At 37.3% G+C, this 18324-nt stretch overlaps 1 protein-coding gene and 1 pseudogene across 6 annotated transcripts in view; one reads left to right on the top strand and one right to left on the bottom strand.

The window, feature by feature from the left end:
* Positions 1 to 18324, top strand: part of MGA (MAX dimerization protein MGA) — a 145991-nt gene that overhangs the window by 66598 nt on the left and 61069 nt on the right. For all 6 annotated transcript variants that reach the window (XM_040226855.1, XM_040226858.1, XM_040226857.1 and 3 more), the window contains exons 3-5: positions 14369 to 15311; positions 16091 to 16169; positions 16290 to 16385. In XM_040226855.1, coding sequence (XP_040082789.1) covers positions 14369 to 15311; positions 16091 to 16169; positions 16290 to 16385 — 1118 coding nt within the window. The remainder of the gene's footprint in view (positions 1 to 14368; positions 15312 to 16090; positions 16170 to 16289; positions 16386 to 18324) is intronic.
* LOC120853586 lies at positions 4232 to 4682 on the bottom strand (annotated as a pseudogene).

The raw sequence follows: 18324 nt of genomic DNA, 5'->3' as shown, positions 1-18324 counted from the left end.
TCCAACTCTTTGCGACCCCATGGACTGCAGCATGCCGGGCTTGCCTGTACTTCCATCTCTTGGAGTTTGCTCAAACTCATGACCACCGAGGCAGTGATGCCATCTAACCATCTCATCCTCTGTCATCCCCTTTTCCTCTTGCCTTCAACCTTTCCCAGCATTAGGGTCTTTTTCCAGTAAGTCAGTTCTTCACATCAGGTGAACAAAGTATTGGAGCTTCAGCTTCAGTATCAGTCCTTCCAAAGAATATTCAGGACTGATGTCCTTTAGGATTGACTGGTTTGATCTCCTTGCTATTTAAGGGACTCTAAAGAGTCTTCTCCAGCACCACAGTTCGAAGGCATCAGTTCTTTAGTGTTCAGCCTTTTTTATTGTCCAGCTCTCACATCTGTACATGACTACTGGAAGAACCATAGCTTTGACTATGTGGACCTTTGTAGGCAAAGTTCATCCAAGGAGCAAGCGTTTTTTAAGTTCATGGCTGCAGTCACCATCAGCAATGATTTTGGAGCCCAAGAAAATAAAATCTGTCACTGTTTACCCATCTAAATCTTAAGATTCTGATCTTAAGAGTTAAGAAAATGGTTCAGATTTATGAATGCATAAGTATCTCTGTTACTGAAGAGAAAAAAAAAAAAAACAACTTGATGTGCATGCTCCAAGAAATAGCATTGTCTTCTACCTGAAAATGGTTTTTAGCTATATGCAGACTTTGTCTTCAGATGCTTGGTTTGGGAGCTGAGATTATTTTGAGGCAGGGCTTGTGGTGAGAACTCTTAGGATTTACTCTCTCAGTGACTTTAATATATAACATATAGCAGTGTTAATTTGGAGAAGGAAATGGCAACCCAGTCCAGTACTCTTGCCTAGAGAATCCTGTGGACAGAGGAGCCTGGTGGGCTGCCGTCCATGGGGTCGCACAGAGTTGGACACGACTGAAGCGACTTAGCAGCAACAGCAGCAGCAGTGTTAATCATGTCAATCATGTTGTGCATTATAAACCTAGTACTTACTTATTTTATATTGGAAGTTTATACCTTTCCACCACCATCATCCAGTTTCCCATTCCCCTGCCCCCAGTAACCGCAAATCTGATACCTTTTTCTGCGTGTCTCTTGAAGTATAATCGACCTACAGTACTGTTCATTCTGGTGTGTAGCATAGGGTGATTTGGTATTTGTGTACATTACAGAGTGATCACCATGATAAATCTGTTACCATTTGTCATAGTGTAATTTTACATTTTGTATATATTGCATTAATAGTGTATTAATATATATTACATTATTATTGGCAGTATTTCCTGCACTGAACGCTTTATTCCTGTGACTCATTTACTTTGTGACTAGAAGTTTGTACCTCTTAATTTTCCTCACCTATTTCATTTATTACCTTTACTTCTCCTCCTCTGGTAGCCATCTAGTTCTCTAGATCTGTGACTCTTGTTTCCATTTTGTCATTTTTGTTCATTTCTTTTTTTTTAAGATTCCACGTATAAGTGAAATCATAAAATATTTGTCTTTTTATGTCTGACTTCTTTCACTTAGCACAATATCCTCTACGTCCATCCATGTTGTTGCAGATGGCAAGATTTCATTCTTTTTTTGTGTGTGGCTAATATTCATCGATCTTTTTTATCCATTAACCTATTGATGAACACTTAGATTGTTTCCATTTCTTAGTTATTGTGAATAATTCTGCTGTGAACATAGATGTGCATTTGTCTTTTTGAATTAGTGTTTTTAGTTTCTTTGAAAAAGTACCCAGAAGTGGAATTGCTTGGCAATTGCTGTGGCAGTCTTATTTTTAATTTCATGAAGAACCTCGATACTATTTTCCATAGTGGCCGCACAAGCTTACATACCTACCAACAATACCTGAGGGTTCCCTTTTTGCCACATTCTCTCCAGCATTGATTATCTGTTGTCTTTTTGATAATACTATTTTGACAGGTGAGGTGATAGCTCATTGTCTCTCTCGCTCTTTAGTCGCTAAGTTGTGTCCGACTCTTGTGACCCCATGGACTATAGCCTGCCATGCTCCTCTGTCCTTGGGATTCTCCAGGCAAGAATACTGGAGTGGGTTGCCATTGTCTTCTCCTGGGGATCTTCCCAACTTGGGAATTGAACCTGGGTCTCCTAAATTGCCGGCAGATTCTTTACCACCTGAGCTTTGAGGGAAGCTCTTAGCTCATTGTGGTTTTATTTATTTCTGGTTGCACTGGGTCTTTGTTGCTGTACATGGGCTTTCTCTAGTTGCAGTGAGTGGGGGTTACTCGTTGGTTGTGATGCACAGGCTTTTCACTGCTATGCCTTCTCTTGTTGCAGAGCTTGAGCCCTAGGGCCCGTGGGCCTTCAGTAGTTCACGCGGGCCTTCAGTAGTTCACGCAAACTCAGTAGTTGTGGCACATAGGTTTAGCTGTTCAGCGGCATGTGGACTCTTCTGGGAACAGGGATTGAACCTGTGTCCCCTGCATTGGCAAGTAGATTCTTAACCACTGGACCAACAGAGAAGTCCTCATTATGGTTTTGATTTGCATTTCCCTGATGATGAGTGATGTTGAGCATCTTTTCATGTACTTGTTGCCCATTTGTATGTCTTTTCTGGAGAAATGTCTGTTTAGGTTCTCTGTCCATTTCATGATAAGATTGTTTTTTGGATGTTGAGTTAAATGGATTTTTATATATTTTGTATATTAACACTGTTAGATAATTGTTTGCATATATCTTCATTCAGTAGGCAGTCTTTTCTTTTGTTGGTGTTTTCCTTCCTTGTGGACAAGCTTTTTAGTTTGGTTATTCCCATTTGTCTGTTTTTGTTTTCCTTGCCTTAGGAGACATATTCAAAATATTGCTAAGACTGATAGAAGCACTGTTAATACTATTTACATTTTCTTCTAGGAGTTTTATGATGTCAAGTCTTACTTTTAAGTCTTCAACCCACTTTTGAGTTTATTTTTGTATATCATATGACAAATTCCAGTTTGATTTTTTTTGCATGTAATTGTCCAGTTTTCCTAACACTATTTATTGAGAAGGCTGTCTTTTCCTCATTGTATATTCTTTTCTCCTATGTTGTAGATTAAATGCCCATGTAAGTGTGGGTTCGTTTCTGGGCTATTCTGTTTCATTCATCTGTGTCTACTTTTGTGCAAGTATTATATTATTTTGGTGACTATAGCTTTGTAGTCTGTTTGAAATCAGGGAGCATGGTACCTCTAGTTTGTTCTTCTTTCTCAGTATTGTTTTGGGTAGCTAGGCTGTTTCGGATTTTCATACAAATTTAGAGTAGTTTGTTTTGGTTCTGTGAAAAATGCCATTGGTATTTTGGTAGGGATTGCACTTAATCTGTAGATTATCTTGGGTAGTATAGTCATTTTAACAATATTAATTCTTCCAGTCTGAGCACAGTATATATTTTCATCTCTTGTTGTCTCAGTTCTTTTCATCATTGTCTTACAGTTTTCTGAGTAGAGATCTTTTACTTCCTAGATTTATTCCTGGGTATCTTATTTCTTTTTGATACAGTTGTAAATGAGATTGATTCCTTAGTTTCTCTTTCTGATAGCTTGTTGTTAGTGTATAGAAGTGCAACAGATTTCTGTGTTTTAATTTTGTATCCTGCAGCTTAACAGAATCATTCATTTGTTCTAATAGGTTGTTGGTGGTGTCTTTTGGATTTTCTGTATATAGCAGTAGTATGTCACCTGCAAACAGTGAGTTTTACTTCCTACTCAGTTTTTTTTTTCCTTCTTTTATCCAGTTAATATTGGAAGTCCTAGCCAAAGGAATCAGACGGGAATGTGCTGAGAGTGGGCATCTTGTCTTGTTCCTAATGTTACAGGCAGTGCTTTCAGCTTTTCACCATTGAGTAGGATGTGTTTGTCATAATGGGCTTTATTATGTTGAGTTATGTTCCTTCTATACTTACTTCGTTGATAGGTTTTATGATAAGTGGAATTTGAATTTTGTCAAAAGCTTTTTCTGCATTTATTGAGATGATGTGATTTTTTTTCTTCAGTTTGGTAACATCGTATTGCCAGATTGATTTGTAGATACTGAACCATCTTTGCATCTCTGGGATAAAATCCCACTTTATCAAGGCTTATTCTTTTAATGTATTGTTGAATATGTTTTGCTCATATTTTGTTGAGGACTTTTTCATTTATGTTCATAAGTGATACTGGTCTGTAGTTTTTTTTTTACAGTCCAAGTCTTTATTTTTACACCTATCAGGCCATGGGCTCCAACACTTTGGGTTCCTTTCCATTGGTCCTCACGAAGTGTGCTTCTCTGGTTGGAGCAGGCTGGCGCTTCAGCTGAACCCAAGTCTCTTTTTCTTTGGCTTCCTTCTTTTTCTGATGATTTTCCTTTACACGTTTCAGGAAACTATCTCGGCTCTTAGAGTGCTTAATATGCTCAATATGCACATTAATTCTCTCACTTGTTTGTTTACAATGATGCCAACACCATGCTGGGTAACATTGTAGATCTCCCAGTTTTGCCATGGTAACATTTGTGGGGCATTCCATTTTGAACAGTACCCATTCCCTTGATATCTACAATATCACCCTTCTCGTAGATTCGCATGTATGTGGCTGAAGGAACAATTCCATGTTTTCTAAAAGACGTAGAGAACATGTTGCGGGTGCCCCTCCTCGTTTCCTTTGTGTTGGTCATTTTGGTGAATTACTGGAAGATGGCGGTTCTGGCCGAAAAGCGGTCTGTATTATTTTTTTATTTTTTGGAGGTGGTGATGTCTTTGATTTTGGTATCAGGGTAATGCTGATGTAGTAGAAGTTCAGACGCATTCTTTGCTCATAGATGTTTTGGAATGTTTTGAGAGAAATAGATGTTAATCGTTAATTTGGTAGGATTCACCTGTGAAGCCATCTGGTCGTGGACTTTAATTTCTTGGGAGTCTTCTAAATTACTGATTCAGTTTTATCGTTGGTACAGTAAGTCCCCTACATACAAACCAGTAAGTTGTAAACTTTCAAAAATGCAAATGTGTATTCTCTCAGTATCTGATGTGAGTGAAGTTGCAGCTTACCCTCCATCTTCTATTGCTGAAAATCTTGCAGCTATACTATCTTACACCTCCTTCCCTCCTCTAGTCAGTAACTCTTCTTGCCTGTTTACTCGATGCTAGCCCCTGTATGCCAGCTGTTTTACTGTTCAGTTCAGTCGCTCAGTTGTGTCCGACTCTTTGTGACCTCATGAATTGCAGCACACCAGGCCTTCCTGTCCATCACCAACTCCCGGAGTTCACCCAAACTCACGTCCATCGAGTCGGTGATGCCATCCAGCCATCTCATCCTCTGTCGTCCCCTTCTCCTCCTGCCCCAGTCCCTCCCAGCATCAGGATCTTTTCCAGTGAGTCAACTCTTCACATGAGGTGGCCAAAGTACTGGAGTTTCAGCTTTAGCATCAGTCCTCCCAGTGAACACCCAGGACTGATCTCCTTTAGAATGGACTGGTTGGATCTCCTTGCAGTCCAAAGGACTCTCAAGAGTCTTCTCCAACACCACAGTTCAAAAGCATCAGTTCTTTGGCCCTCAACTTTCTTTATAGTCCAACTCTCACATCCATACATGACTACTGGGAAAACCATAGTTTTGCTTAGACGGATCTTTGTCGGCAAAGGAATGTCTCTGCTTTTTAATATGCTGTCTAGGTTTGTCATTGCTTTTTTTCCAAAGAGTAAGCATCTTTTGACTTCATGGCTGCAATCACCATCTGCAGTGATTTTGGAGCTCAAGAAAATAAAATCTGACACTGTTTCCATTGTTTCCCCATCTATTTGCTGTGAAGTGATGGGACATGAAAAATATTATAAACCTATCACAGTACAGTACTATACAGCCAGTTGTGTTAGTTGGATACCTAGGCTAGTTTTGTTGAATGAATTGGACTTAATGAACATGCTCTTAGAACAGAACTGGTTTATATATAGGGGACTTAACTGTAATTGGTCTCTGTTTATATTTTGTATTTCTTCCTGATTCAGTCTTGGGAGGTTGTACTAGGTGATTATTTCTAGGAGTTTATCCAGTTCTCCTAGGTTGCCCATTTTATTGCCATATAATTGTGTTATGTAATCTCTTTATGGTCCTTTATATTTCTCTAGTGTCAGGTATTACGTCTCTTTTATTTTTTTTGGATCCTCTCTTTTTCTTGATGAGTCTGGCTAAAGGTTTGTTGATTTGGTTTATCTTTCAAAGAATCAGCTCTTCATTTTCATCCTTATTTTGTTTTCAAAAAGAAAATTGCATATTTCATGTACGTTGTGTATTGTACAATGTATGGAAATATAGCTGGCCCTTTATATTGATTTTGTATCCTGTATTCTTGCTGAATTTGTTAACTGTGTGTGTGTGTGTGTGCACGTGTATTATTTAGAATTTTCTGCATATAAGATCATGTCATCTGCAATAGAGATACCTTTACTTTTTCTTTCCCAGTTTGAATTGATATTATTTTTTTCTTATCTAATTGTTTTAGTTACAACTTGCAGTACTGTGTTAAATAGACATGGTGAAAGTGGGAGCATTTTGGTTTTAATTTTCACTTTTTCTAGTGCATTTTCATAATTTCCTCAGAAAGGATCTATGGGATGTAGATATTTTATAATGTTTAAATAAAATCACTTTGGAGGGAGGTAGTAATCTCCTTTACTGCTCAACAATTTCCTTTTTACATGTTGAATAATAGCTTTATTAGTATTTTTAATAGCTTTCTTATGCCCTCATACTTTATAAGTATTTTGGTTGAAGGTAGAGTTCTTTGCTGAAAAGGTGTTTTCAGGTTCCAGTTTCCTGTTGAGAAGTTTGATTCCTGGTTTGGAGGCTTTTAAGATCTTTTGTTGATCTCTCATATTATGAAATTTCACAATGATGAGCCTCTGTATTGGTGTGGTTCTTCTCATCATTGTGAGAAAACATATTTTTTTAAAAACAAGAAATTCATGTTCTTTGGTCCGAGGTACATTGAAGTATATTTCTCTGAAAATGTTTTCACTTTCATGGTTTTCTTTTTTTAAAAAAAACCTTGATAGTTGACATTGATTATCTTATATAGTCAGTCTTCTATCTTTTTGCTCCGTGTTATATGAGATTTCCTTGATTTAGCTTGTAACTTACTGATGTTTTTATTGTAGATATCATATTTCAGTTTCCAGGAGCTCTTTTGTTTTCCAGTCTACATTCCCTTTTCCAGTGGTTTTCTTTTTCCTGTTACTCTAATTACCAGTTTCATGGGAGGCGTTATCTGATGGGTTTATCTAATGTGCACCTTTGTATGTTTTAGTATCTATTAAGTTAAATGACATAATATTGTCTATTTGTCTGTCTTGTGCATTGATTTATGAATTCCTTGAATGTGTGGACTGTGCTTTATTTATTTTGGTAAATCCTTGCACCCCACAAAATGCATCTGGCACATTATAGGAGCTCAGTAAGTGTTGCCTGAATGAGTTTATCCGTAGCACTAAAAACCTTTTAGTGTGTTTCAGAATGGCTGGTATACATCATATTTATTTGTTAAATTGATTGTATATGCCAACAAAAAAGTAATTCTTTAGATTAAATTGACGTGTACAAATCAGTTGTTTTGCTGTATTTTTGATTAGATAATCTTGTAGCAAATTTTTTGTATAGCACCTTCTTAGAAGTATGAAACTTCAGGGTTGTGTACAAAAATGCTTCTGCCAAGGAAAAAATTCATGCTTTATGTATAAAGGTTTTATTGGAAGATAAGGAGAGATTCTTCCTGACAACTTCTGTAATTTACCAGATTTAATATCCTAGGAAGAAGTGAAAGCAATTATTTTGGTAGCAGCCAAGATTTAGCTTCACAAGGTTCTTAGTTACTGCAAGCATAATTGAAGTCATATGGCTAAATGAAAAAAAGAGAGATTATTTACTGCATGTTGGAAGTTCATTCTGTGAAATATGAAGATAATGAAAGAACTGTCATTAAGTGTGAATCCTAAATTACTTGATAGAGAATGACATTAATATATATAAATATACATAAAAACTGAGATTAAAAGGGAAAGGGCAAAAGAGAGACATCATGGTTTGCCTGACCTTTAAAAACGGGTAAAGTAGGGAATTCCCTGGCAGTTGTGTGGTTAGGACTCCGTGCTTCCACCTCTGAGGGCCTGGGTTCAATCCCTGGTTGGGGAACTAAGATCCCACAAGCTGTGCAGTGTGGTCAAAAAATAAAAAAATAGGTAAATGGGATTGTGGTGATGGCAAAACTATAAATTTAGTAAAAATAAGTTGTCACATAGAATGGGTGGGGTTTATGTTATGTAACTTACATAATAAAACCATTAAAAAAAAAACAGATAAAGAAATAGCTGTTTTCTCCAGTTAAGTGAAAATTTTGAAAGGGGGGAGTTATTTTAGCTTTTACGTTTAAATCTAACCTATCTTGGCTTACTTTTTGTGTATGGCATGAAGTTGGGGGTCAAGACTCATATTTTTCCATGCAGATACCTGTGTGTTTTAACATATTGAAAATATTCCTCATTAAAAGGCACTGGTGCCTTGGAAAATGAGGTGACTATATATATGAGTGAGTCTATTTTTGGACTGTTTTTATTCCACTTTTTGGTTTGTTCTTTTGCCGATGGTATACAGTCTTGATGACACTGTAATAAATGTTTCGTAGTGAAAACTTCAAAACTACCATAGTATGTAGAAATACAGTTGATTTTTGTACCTAGATCTTATATTTGATGACCTTGCTGAGTTCACTTATTGGTTTGTAGTGTTTAGGATTTTCTGCATACACAATTATGATGTCTGTGAAATGGTGTCTGTGAACAAAGTTAGTTTTACTTCTTCCTTTACAGTCTTTATTATTATTCTCTTTCTTTCTTACCTTACTGCACAGTTTAACTTCCAGTACTCTATTGAAACTAAATTTTGAGAATGGTCATTCATGTCTCCTAATTTTAAAGAAAATCATTCAGTATTTTTTAAATTGGCTGTTATCGTGTTGGCTTTAGCTGTTTTTGTAACGCTTTGTATCACATTGAGAGGTTTCCTTCCAGTCCTAATTTCTTAAGTGTTAAGAATGAATGTTGAATATTTATCAAATGACTTTCTTGTATCCATTGAGATTTTGTTTTTTCTCTCCCTGTTTTTTGTTAATATGGATAGTGATTATTATTATTATTTTTAATGGTGGGGTGGGGGCTGTGTGGGAATGAGGACTAGAAGTGTTCTAACATCTTTGCATTCCTGGGATAAATAGTACTTGGTTTAAAGAACATTGTTTTTAATATTGGATTCAATTTACTGATATTTCACTAAGGATTTTCCTCTGAATTCATGAAGGATATTATTTCTGATACTTTGGATTCAGGGATTTGTTTTCTTCAAAGTTGTAAAGTGTTGAAGCCTCTGGTATTTTCTGAGTTTGTGCAAGATTGGAATTTCTTCACTGTGTGTTTGCTAGACTTGAGTGAAGCCAAGGAGTTTTTCTTTGTTGGCAGGTTTCAGCTCATAAATTCAATTTCTCTGTTCTCTATTTCATTGAACTTTTTCCTCTTAGCACTTGTTCCTTCTTTGTGCTTGCTTTTGTTTTTATTTATTTATTTGACTGCTCTGGGTCTTCGTTGTGGCAGGCAGGATCTAGTTCCCTGAGCAGGGATTGAACCAAGCTCCCCTGCATTGGAAGTCTGGAGTCTTAGCCACTGGACCACCAGGGGGTTCCCTTGCTTTTGTTTTAATTTGCCTACTTCAGTTCAGTGATTGGCAGACTTAAAATCTGTGGACGACACCTAGCCTGCCATTTTTTTGGTGGTGGTGTTATGGCCTGCAAACTAAAAATATGGTTATTATATTTTTTAATGATTTTGAGGGAAAAACAAATGTGAAGATTATGTAAAAGTCCAATTTCAGTGTCCGTTTTTTGGGACACAAGTATGTTCACTTGTTTATGTATTGTCTGTGGCTTCTTTTATGCTGTGGCGGTAGAGTTGAGTAAAGGTTATACAGGCTTCAGAGACTAAAATTTTTACATCTAGCCCTTTGTAAAGTGAAAGTGAAGTCGCTCAGTCATGTCCAACTCTTTGCGACCCCATGGACTGTAGCTTATCAGGCTCCTCCATCCATGGGATTTTCCAGGCAAGAGTGCTGGAGTGGATTGCCATTTCCTTCTCCAGGGGACCTTCCCAACCCAGGAATTAAACCCAGGTCTCCCGCATTGCAGGCAGACGCTTTACCATGGGAGCCATCAGGGAAGCCCTTTGTAAACAGTTTATCAATCCCCAAGATACCGATTTTTTGAAAAATTTGTCTGTGCACAGCATTTCGTCTTAGTATTTTCTGTCATCTATTCTTTGATTATCTTCCCCTGTTTTCATTTAGATTGAATTAAAAAAAATTCCATCCATGTGGCCTGTTGGTTTTTTTAGCTAGGCCTCTGGTTGTTTTTTTTTTTTTTAGTGTTTATATCAGCCTGCTTAGGTTGACATAATAAAATACCATAGAGTGAGTGACTTAAACAATAAAAATTTATTTTCTCATGTTTCTGGAGTCTAGAAAGTCCAAGTAATGGTTTTGATAAGGTTCAGTTTTGTTGGGAGCTCTTATCCTGACCTGTAGACAGCTGCTTTCTAGCTTTGTCCTCATGTAGAAAAGAGAGAGGTGACCTTTATGACTTCATTTAACCTTAATTACTTCCTCAAGACTATCTCTGTGTACAGTCACTTGGGGATTAGGGCTTCAGTTTATGAATTTGGGAGGGGACACTGCATTCTGTAGCACTGGTTATGGAGATAAGTATGTGCATTCTTAATTTATCAAGTAGAATCAGGTTAATATTATAACAGTTCATGACCAGCTAATGTCCTTGTTGTTCATGTCCTTATATATATGTTATAACGTCCCCCCCCAAATATTGTTACTTTGTTTTAAACAGTAGTCATTTAAATAAATGTAAGAAAAATAGTCTTTTATCTTTAGTGACATGTTTATTTTTTCTGGATCTTTTCATTCATTCCTGGATTCATTTTCATACTAGTTCATTTCCTATCAGTCTGAAGAACTTCCTTTAGTATTTTTTAAAACTTGGTTTTTAAAAAAAAGATGTAATTCACTGCTATATAATTCACCCTTTAAAAGTGTTAAGTTCAGTGACTTATGTATTTGCAAAATTGTACAGCCATGACTAGAGTCATTTTAACATTTCATCACAGTAAAGAAAGAAACCCTGTGTCCTCGACTGACCACTCCCCATTTTCCTTCAGCTACTGTTCCACCCCACCCAACCATTTGCAGCCACCAGTCTCTCTTTTGGCCATGTGAATTATATAAGATCAGCTTGTCTATTTTACAAAAATCCCAGGTGGGGTGTTGATAGGGATTGTGTTGAATCTGCATTTCACTTTTGGGGAGTATTGCTGTCTCACCAATACTAAGTTGTCTAAGTATGTAACTCTGGAGTATTTATCCTTTTTTTAAAGGCTGGCTTTAATTCTGTTTTTTTTTTCCCCCAACAGTTTTGTAGTTTTCTGTGTACGAGTGTTACCGTGCTTTGGTTCAGTTTATTAGGTAGTTTATTCTTGTTGCTCTATTGTAAATAGGGTTGTCTTCTCAATTTCATTTTTGATGTTTGTTCCTAGTGTGTAGAAATACAATTATTTTGGCGTGTGTTGATCTTGGATCCTGTGATCTTGTCAAACTCGTTTATTCCGTGTGTGTGTGTGTGTGTGTATTTCTTAGGATTTTCTGTTTTATATCCAGAGTTTAGTATCTGTGGGGAGTTCTGGAACCAGTCTTCCTCAGATACTGGGTGTGACTGTGTACAAGATCATGTAATCCACAAATAGAGGTGTTTTTTTTTTTTTTAAACTTCTTTTTCAGTTTGGATGTCTTTTATTTCTTTTTCTTGCCTGATCACCCTGGCAGAACCTCTAGTATGGTGGTGGTGCTTGAGTTGCTAAGTTGTGTCCTACTCTTGCGACCCCGTGGACTCACCAGGCTGTAACTCACTCCTCTGTCCATGGTATTTCCCAGACAAGAATACTGAAGTGGGGTGCCGGGTGCCATTCCCTTCTCCAGGGGATCTTTCAGACCCAGGGATTGAAACCAGGTCTCCTGCATTGCAGGTGGATTCTTTACCATTGAGCCACCAGGGAAGCCTGAACCTCTAGTATAAAATTACATAATTAGAAGTGGTGAAAACGAATACCCTTGTGTTGTTTTGGTCTAAGGAGGTAGTATTTTTTGTGACGTGTGAATCCTTCCAGATGTCTGAAAATGGCTTTAGCTTTGAAGGCGTCTTTTAAACCTGCAACATTGCATCGATCCTTTAAATGCTTTACAATGGCTGTCATGTCCTTGTCTTCTGTTTTACATGGTTTCCCACGAGTAGTCAGTCTGCTGTTACCGTCCTTTTTCCTCTGGTGTGTTCTTTTTTCCTTCCCTGCTTGTAAGGTTTTTCTCTTCGTCTTTTTTCAGCTGCCTGATCTTTATGTGCCTAGGTATGACTTTTTTTTTTTTTTGATGTTGCTGAGCTTCTTGGATCTGTGGAATAAAATCTTTCCCTTTGGGAATACTTTTGTTCAGTTTCTCTTCAAATGTTTCTCCTTTCTTTCTCCTGCCATTTTGGAAGTGCTGCTACCAATATGTTAGATCATCAGATGTGTTCCACAGGTCTCTGACACATGTTTTGCTTTCTTCTCTATCCTTCAGTTTAGATCCCCAACCCCTGAGCCATGGACCAGAAAAATTGTCTTCATGAAACAGGTCCCTGGTGCCAAAAAGGTTGGGGACCACAAGTCAAGATGATTTACTTTAATAAATTTCCACTCACTTCAGTTTCTGAATGATTTACTTTAATAATCTTAGCTCACCTCAGTTTTAAAGGTAGGATCGAGCTCTTCTTTCAGACAGGGCCCTGGAATCTTAAGCGCTGTGACACTAAGTTTCCGTTTTCGGGCCAAGTTTCTGCATCACTGGGAATTCTGCAGAAGTCCGCTGGAGGATAATTGATGGTAGTAAGACTTGTTTTCTGTTGAGGGCAGGTTTTAGTCTGCCCATACTCGGGCATTAAAAGTTTGGTTTCTCTGTGTTCCAGCAAAGATTCTTTGCCTATAGCATCCTTTTTCTGTCTACATCTGTACTTCAGCCAATGTAGATGCCATGCAGGGTTGAAAGCACTAGTAGTCTGTGGTCACGTAGAGATGGCTGGTCCCTCTCTGGAATTCATTTGATTTAGACTTACTTTGTACCCAGAGGTATTCAGTGGCTTTAAAGAAAGAATAGAATTTTAAATTTATTTAGTGTTTTGTCACTGTATGTTCTTTGTGAACTTCTATATTCTAACTGGAAGTCCTTTATTGAAGAATTTTTGAGTGAGGCCAAGATCTCAAGTTGGTTTTTCAAGGGGTACATTGATTTAGTTGTTGCTTTTGTGTATTTGAGGTAAATGAAAGTTATACAGATAAAGTGACTTTAATTGGGTTAGTGAGTCGTGCTAACATGTTCTCAAGGTACATTGATATAGTTTATATGCTTTCAGTGATGAATTAGGCAAAGTGGGAAACTAGAAAGTTGATTTGAATTTTGATGAATTATAAACACTGAAGTCTAGACAGATTATATGTCTTTGCCTTCATCTACCTCCGTTCTACCCTTTCATTTTGGAAGAACTAATGCTGGGTTCTTTACATTGAAAGTGACTTTTTCAGTTTTCAATTTGAAAAATCACCTGGCAGCAACTTTGTGACTGCAGTGGGAAAACTAGTAGCTAGTACATTTTAAAGTGGTTAAAATGTTAATGTTTTATGTTGTATGAATTTTATCTCAATTAAAAAATCAATGAGCTGTTTGAAAGGCCCTTTCTGATGTTTATTTAAATTTTTAATCATAATGGATGTTTGTTTGCTTTTATTGGCAGTTGTTTTAGTCTGTAGATTTCAAGAGTTTGATTTTGTATCAGTGCCAGCTAACTTTCAAAATTGAATTCATTTGAAGAATACTGTTAGGTTTGATCTTAGCCAAAAGGCTGAGAAGCGATGAAGAATACTATTAGAAAAATAACTGTTACAACATATCTTGCTTTTTGATTTAGTCATGAGAGTTACTTATTAAAACTTTACCCTTTGTTTTATAAATTTTTCATGAGAAATTGATGGAATATGTAAAAGTGTGATGTTGGTAAACCGTTGAGAACCTTGTTATGTTATACAGCGTGCTGGGTTTTTTTTTTTTTTTTAATGAATGGCTCTTGAAATCTGATGTGATTTTTACTTGGTTTTCAGCAATCTCTTTTTCCACCTTTCCCTTCTTGAGTCTTATTTATGGATGATTCTGTCCTTTTTAACCCTCCCTACCCTCTCTCTCCAGCCTTGGCAACAGTTTTGAAGATGGCTCCCAGGTAACATCACCATTAAGCCCAAATGAAAACTTCAATGTTGTCATTAAAGAAGAGCCTCTGGATGATTATGAATATGAACTTGGTGAGTGCCCAGAAGGGGTCACTGTGAAACAGGAAGAGACAGATGAGGAAACAGATGTATACTCAAACAGTGATGATGATCCTATACTAGAGAAACAGCTGAAAAGGCACAATAAAGCTGATAACCTAGAAGCTGACCATCCATCTTCTAAATGGCAACCAAATAGCCCATCAGGTGTTGCTAAAGCGAAAATGTTCAAATTAGATGCTGGAAAGATGCCAGTGGTCTATCTGGAGCCCTGTGCTGTCACCAAAAGCACAGTGAAGGTTTCTGAGCTCCCTGACAACATGCTTTCCACATCTCGGAAGGATAGATCTTCTCTGTTGACAGAATTAGACTATTTGCCTGCGTACATTGAAAATTCTAATGAGACTGGCTTCTGCTTAGGCAGAGAATCAGAAAATGATCTTGGAAGACATTCACCAGATATCAGAGTGGTACAAAAATATCCCTCACTTAAAGAAGCTCAGTGGAAATACCCTGATATATCTGACAGTGTTAACACAGAAAAACTACTTGATGGTTCAAAGAGTTCAGTTGGGGACTCGTTTTTAGGAAAAGAGGACTTGGGCAGAAAGAAAACTATGCTTAAGATTTCAGCGGCTCCTAGGACTGTGAATGCTAATCAAAATGCCCCTCCAAATGTCCCTGGAAAAAGAGGAAGGCCACGAAAACTGAAACTGTCTAAGGCAGGGCGGCCGCCTAAAAACACAGGAAGATCTTTAACTTCTACAAAGAACACTCTTACAGGCCCTGGGAGTACCTTTCCAGATGTGAAACCTGACCTGGAAGATGTAGATGGTGTTCTCTTTGTTTCCTTTGAATCAAAGGTAAGATTGTCATTTCCAGCTTTCTAAGGCCAAATAATCACTATTGAATTGTATACTAGCTGCTAGTTATCTTAGAATGTAGTTATTGTGTGCATGGGAAGGGGAGTGTCTGAAATATTGGGTTAGCAGTATTAACCCAGCGCTTCAACTAGATTATTTTTCTTTTAGATTTTCAGAGAAACCTAGTCTTTGTAAATTGACTACACAGAGGTTGAATTCTCTCTGCCTGTTCTTTTCCTCCCTCTTTGTTAATTGCTGAGTAATCTATCTTTATTTAAACAGGGGCTTCCCAGGTGGAGCTAGTGGTAAAGAACCTATCTGCCAGTGCAGGAGACAAAAGAGACGTAGGTTCGATTCTTTGGTTGGGAAGATCCTACATAGGTTCGATCCTTTGGTTGGGAAGATCCTCTGGAGGAGGTCATGGCAACTCATTCCAGTGTTCTTGCCTGGAGAATCCCATGGACAGAGGAACCTGGCGGGCTACAGCCATGGGGTCACAAAGAGTCGGACACAATTGGAGCAATTTAGCATGCACGCAGAAGAAATCAGTATACAAATTGCAATAAATGGGCATAAATACAGTTCTAAGTCAGTTGGCTGAGTGTATTATATTTAAATTTTTTGCTTTCTCCCCACTATTAAAGTGATGTTAATCTAGAACATTTAGAAACTAGTGAAAACTATCAACATGGAAAAAATGCCCCTGGTTTACTTTTAAATCCTTAGAACTGACATGAACCACTTTTTTTCTTTCCTTTTTTTTTTTTTTTTAAATACAGGAAGCTCTAGATATTCATGCAGTTGATGGAACAAGTGAAGAATCTTGTAGTCTTCAGGCATCAGCTGCAAATGACCCAGGTATTATATAATAGTAAAAAAAAAAAGAGAGATGGAGGATTTGGTTCTGGAAGTGAAAGAAGCAATGTGTAGTCTGCTGTAGTATATAGCAGCTTATTTTTATCATTGTTTTCTGAGTAGGTTGCAGAGCAAGAATTTCCCAGTTGGAAAAGGAATTGATAGAAGATTTGAAGGCCTTGCGGCACAAGCAGGTCATACATCCTGGTCTTCAAGAAGGTATATTCTCTGAAAACTATGCAAGCCTTTTTTGCTTTTTTTTTTGTTCTTTTTTCTTCTTGCCCTCTCTTTTTTCTCTCTTCCCTTTGCTCCTTCCCAAATCTTTTGTTTTCCTCCTTTCCCCTTTCTTTTGATTTCATTTATTTTAGCCCTTCTCTCAGCTTGCATTTTTTCTGTTCTGTCTGTTCATGATTCTTTCACTTAACTAAAAAGCATGCCTAGGTCTTTTGTATCCTAAGAGAAACCTTTCAGACTCAGAGGATATTGTTCTATCATTGGTGAAGCATAATATATTATGCATTAAAAATGTATCATGGTAAGAAATTGGTGTTTTTCTTTCTTATAAAGCAATTTTGGTTGCTTTTGTTTCTGGGGGTTTTTGAAGGTTCCTTTGTTTTGTTTTTGGAGGGGAAGACCCTACTTTTTTTATGTACTTGGTAATATATTTAGCTGTGTAAAGAGAATACTTATTTCTTATATGTGACTGTAAACATTTTATATATTTCTTATATTGCTTGGAGTGTAGTTTAAAATTTTCATCATTACCTATTTTGTTGAAATAGTTTATCTTGGCCCTGCTTATATGGTTTAATCCCTTTTTAAAGAATAGCAAAATTTACCATACCTATGCCATTATAATTAACTACTGACTTTCCTCCCTGTTTGCACTGTAAATAGAAGGACTGTAAACCATGCCTCAACTTTTAGTTTTTTCATATCTTTTATTTTAGGTATGCTTCTTGGAGTAGTTTGAGTTTTGACACTCAATTTTCAAAGGACTGTCTAGGTTGATTCACATTGTATAGTACATCATTTATATGAAAGTCTAAGCATTATATACCAGCAGAACATTGATTTATAAACAGCCATTCAGTTTCTAAATTCAGTGGTAATATTTGAACTTTTTGCTTTAATGTGAGACTGTGTGACAGTATGGTGTTAAAGTATGTAAATTTCAATCCAAGTAATTAGGACTGGATACTGTGGATTGTAATGGAAAATCAGTCATGTCATATTAGTGTTGCTGGTAATAATGTTTGCTGTCCTTTATTGTTTGCTTTCATTTCTGCTATTTTATTTAAATAATATTCTCTTCTTATCAGTTAACTTTTCGTTTTCCCCTCACTCCTACATTTTTTAAAGTACTCTTTATAACATTGACATTGTGTTCTTTCAGCCTAATCACCACATTTATTTTATTGTCTTAGTTCTAGAGTTAAATATATTTAGTGCTCCCTGCTGATCTTTTTGCTCTGTTAATTTTTTTGGCTAAGGTTTGAGTTTTTTCCTTTCCTTATAGGCATTTTAGTCAAATCTGTGATTTTTTTTTCCCTTTGTGTAATGGGCCTTCAAAGTCAAATGCTTATGGGAACTAAGCAGGTAACATAGAGTGAAATTAGCCTGAATTTGCGGGTGGGGTTGGACGCTAGTCGGCTGGAATATAGGTTCTTTTTCTAAAGGGTCATCCACATCAGTTCAGCTCAGTTCAGTTGCTCAGTCATGTCCGACTCTTTGCGACCCCATGAACCGAAGCACACCAGGCTTCCCTGTCCATCACCAACTTCTGGAGTCCACCTAAACCCATGTCCATTGAGTCAGTGATGCCATCCGACCATCTCATCCTCTGTCGTCCCTTTCTCCTCCTGCCCTCAATCTTTCCCAGCATCAGAGTCTTTTCCAGTGAGTCAGCTCTTCGCATGAAGTGGCCAAAGTATTGGAGTCTCAGCTTCAACATCAGTCCTTCCAGTGAACACCCAGGACTGATCTCCTTTAGGATGGACTGGTTGGATCTCCTTGCAGTCCAGGGGACTCTCAAGAGTCTTCTCCACATCAGTGAATTGCCAAATAGGAATGTAGGCCCATTATTTTCAGAAATTCCCGTTGTGGTGTAGAAGATAAAGTAAGTATTTTTATGTAAAACCTATCCATTGTAAGTGGT

Source organism: Oryx dammah, unplaced genomic scaffold, assembly GCF_014754425.2.
Source record: "Oryx dammah isolate SB20612 unplaced genomic scaffold, SCBI_Odam_1.1 HiC_scaffold_26, whole genome shotgun sequence".
NCBI classification, from domain to species: domain Eukaryota; kingdom Metazoa; phylum Chordata; class Mammalia; order Artiodactyla; family Bovidae; genus Oryx; species Oryx dammah.
The sequence above is the reverse complement of the archived record's forward strand: the minus strand, read 5'-3'. Positions and strand labels throughout refer to the sequence as shown.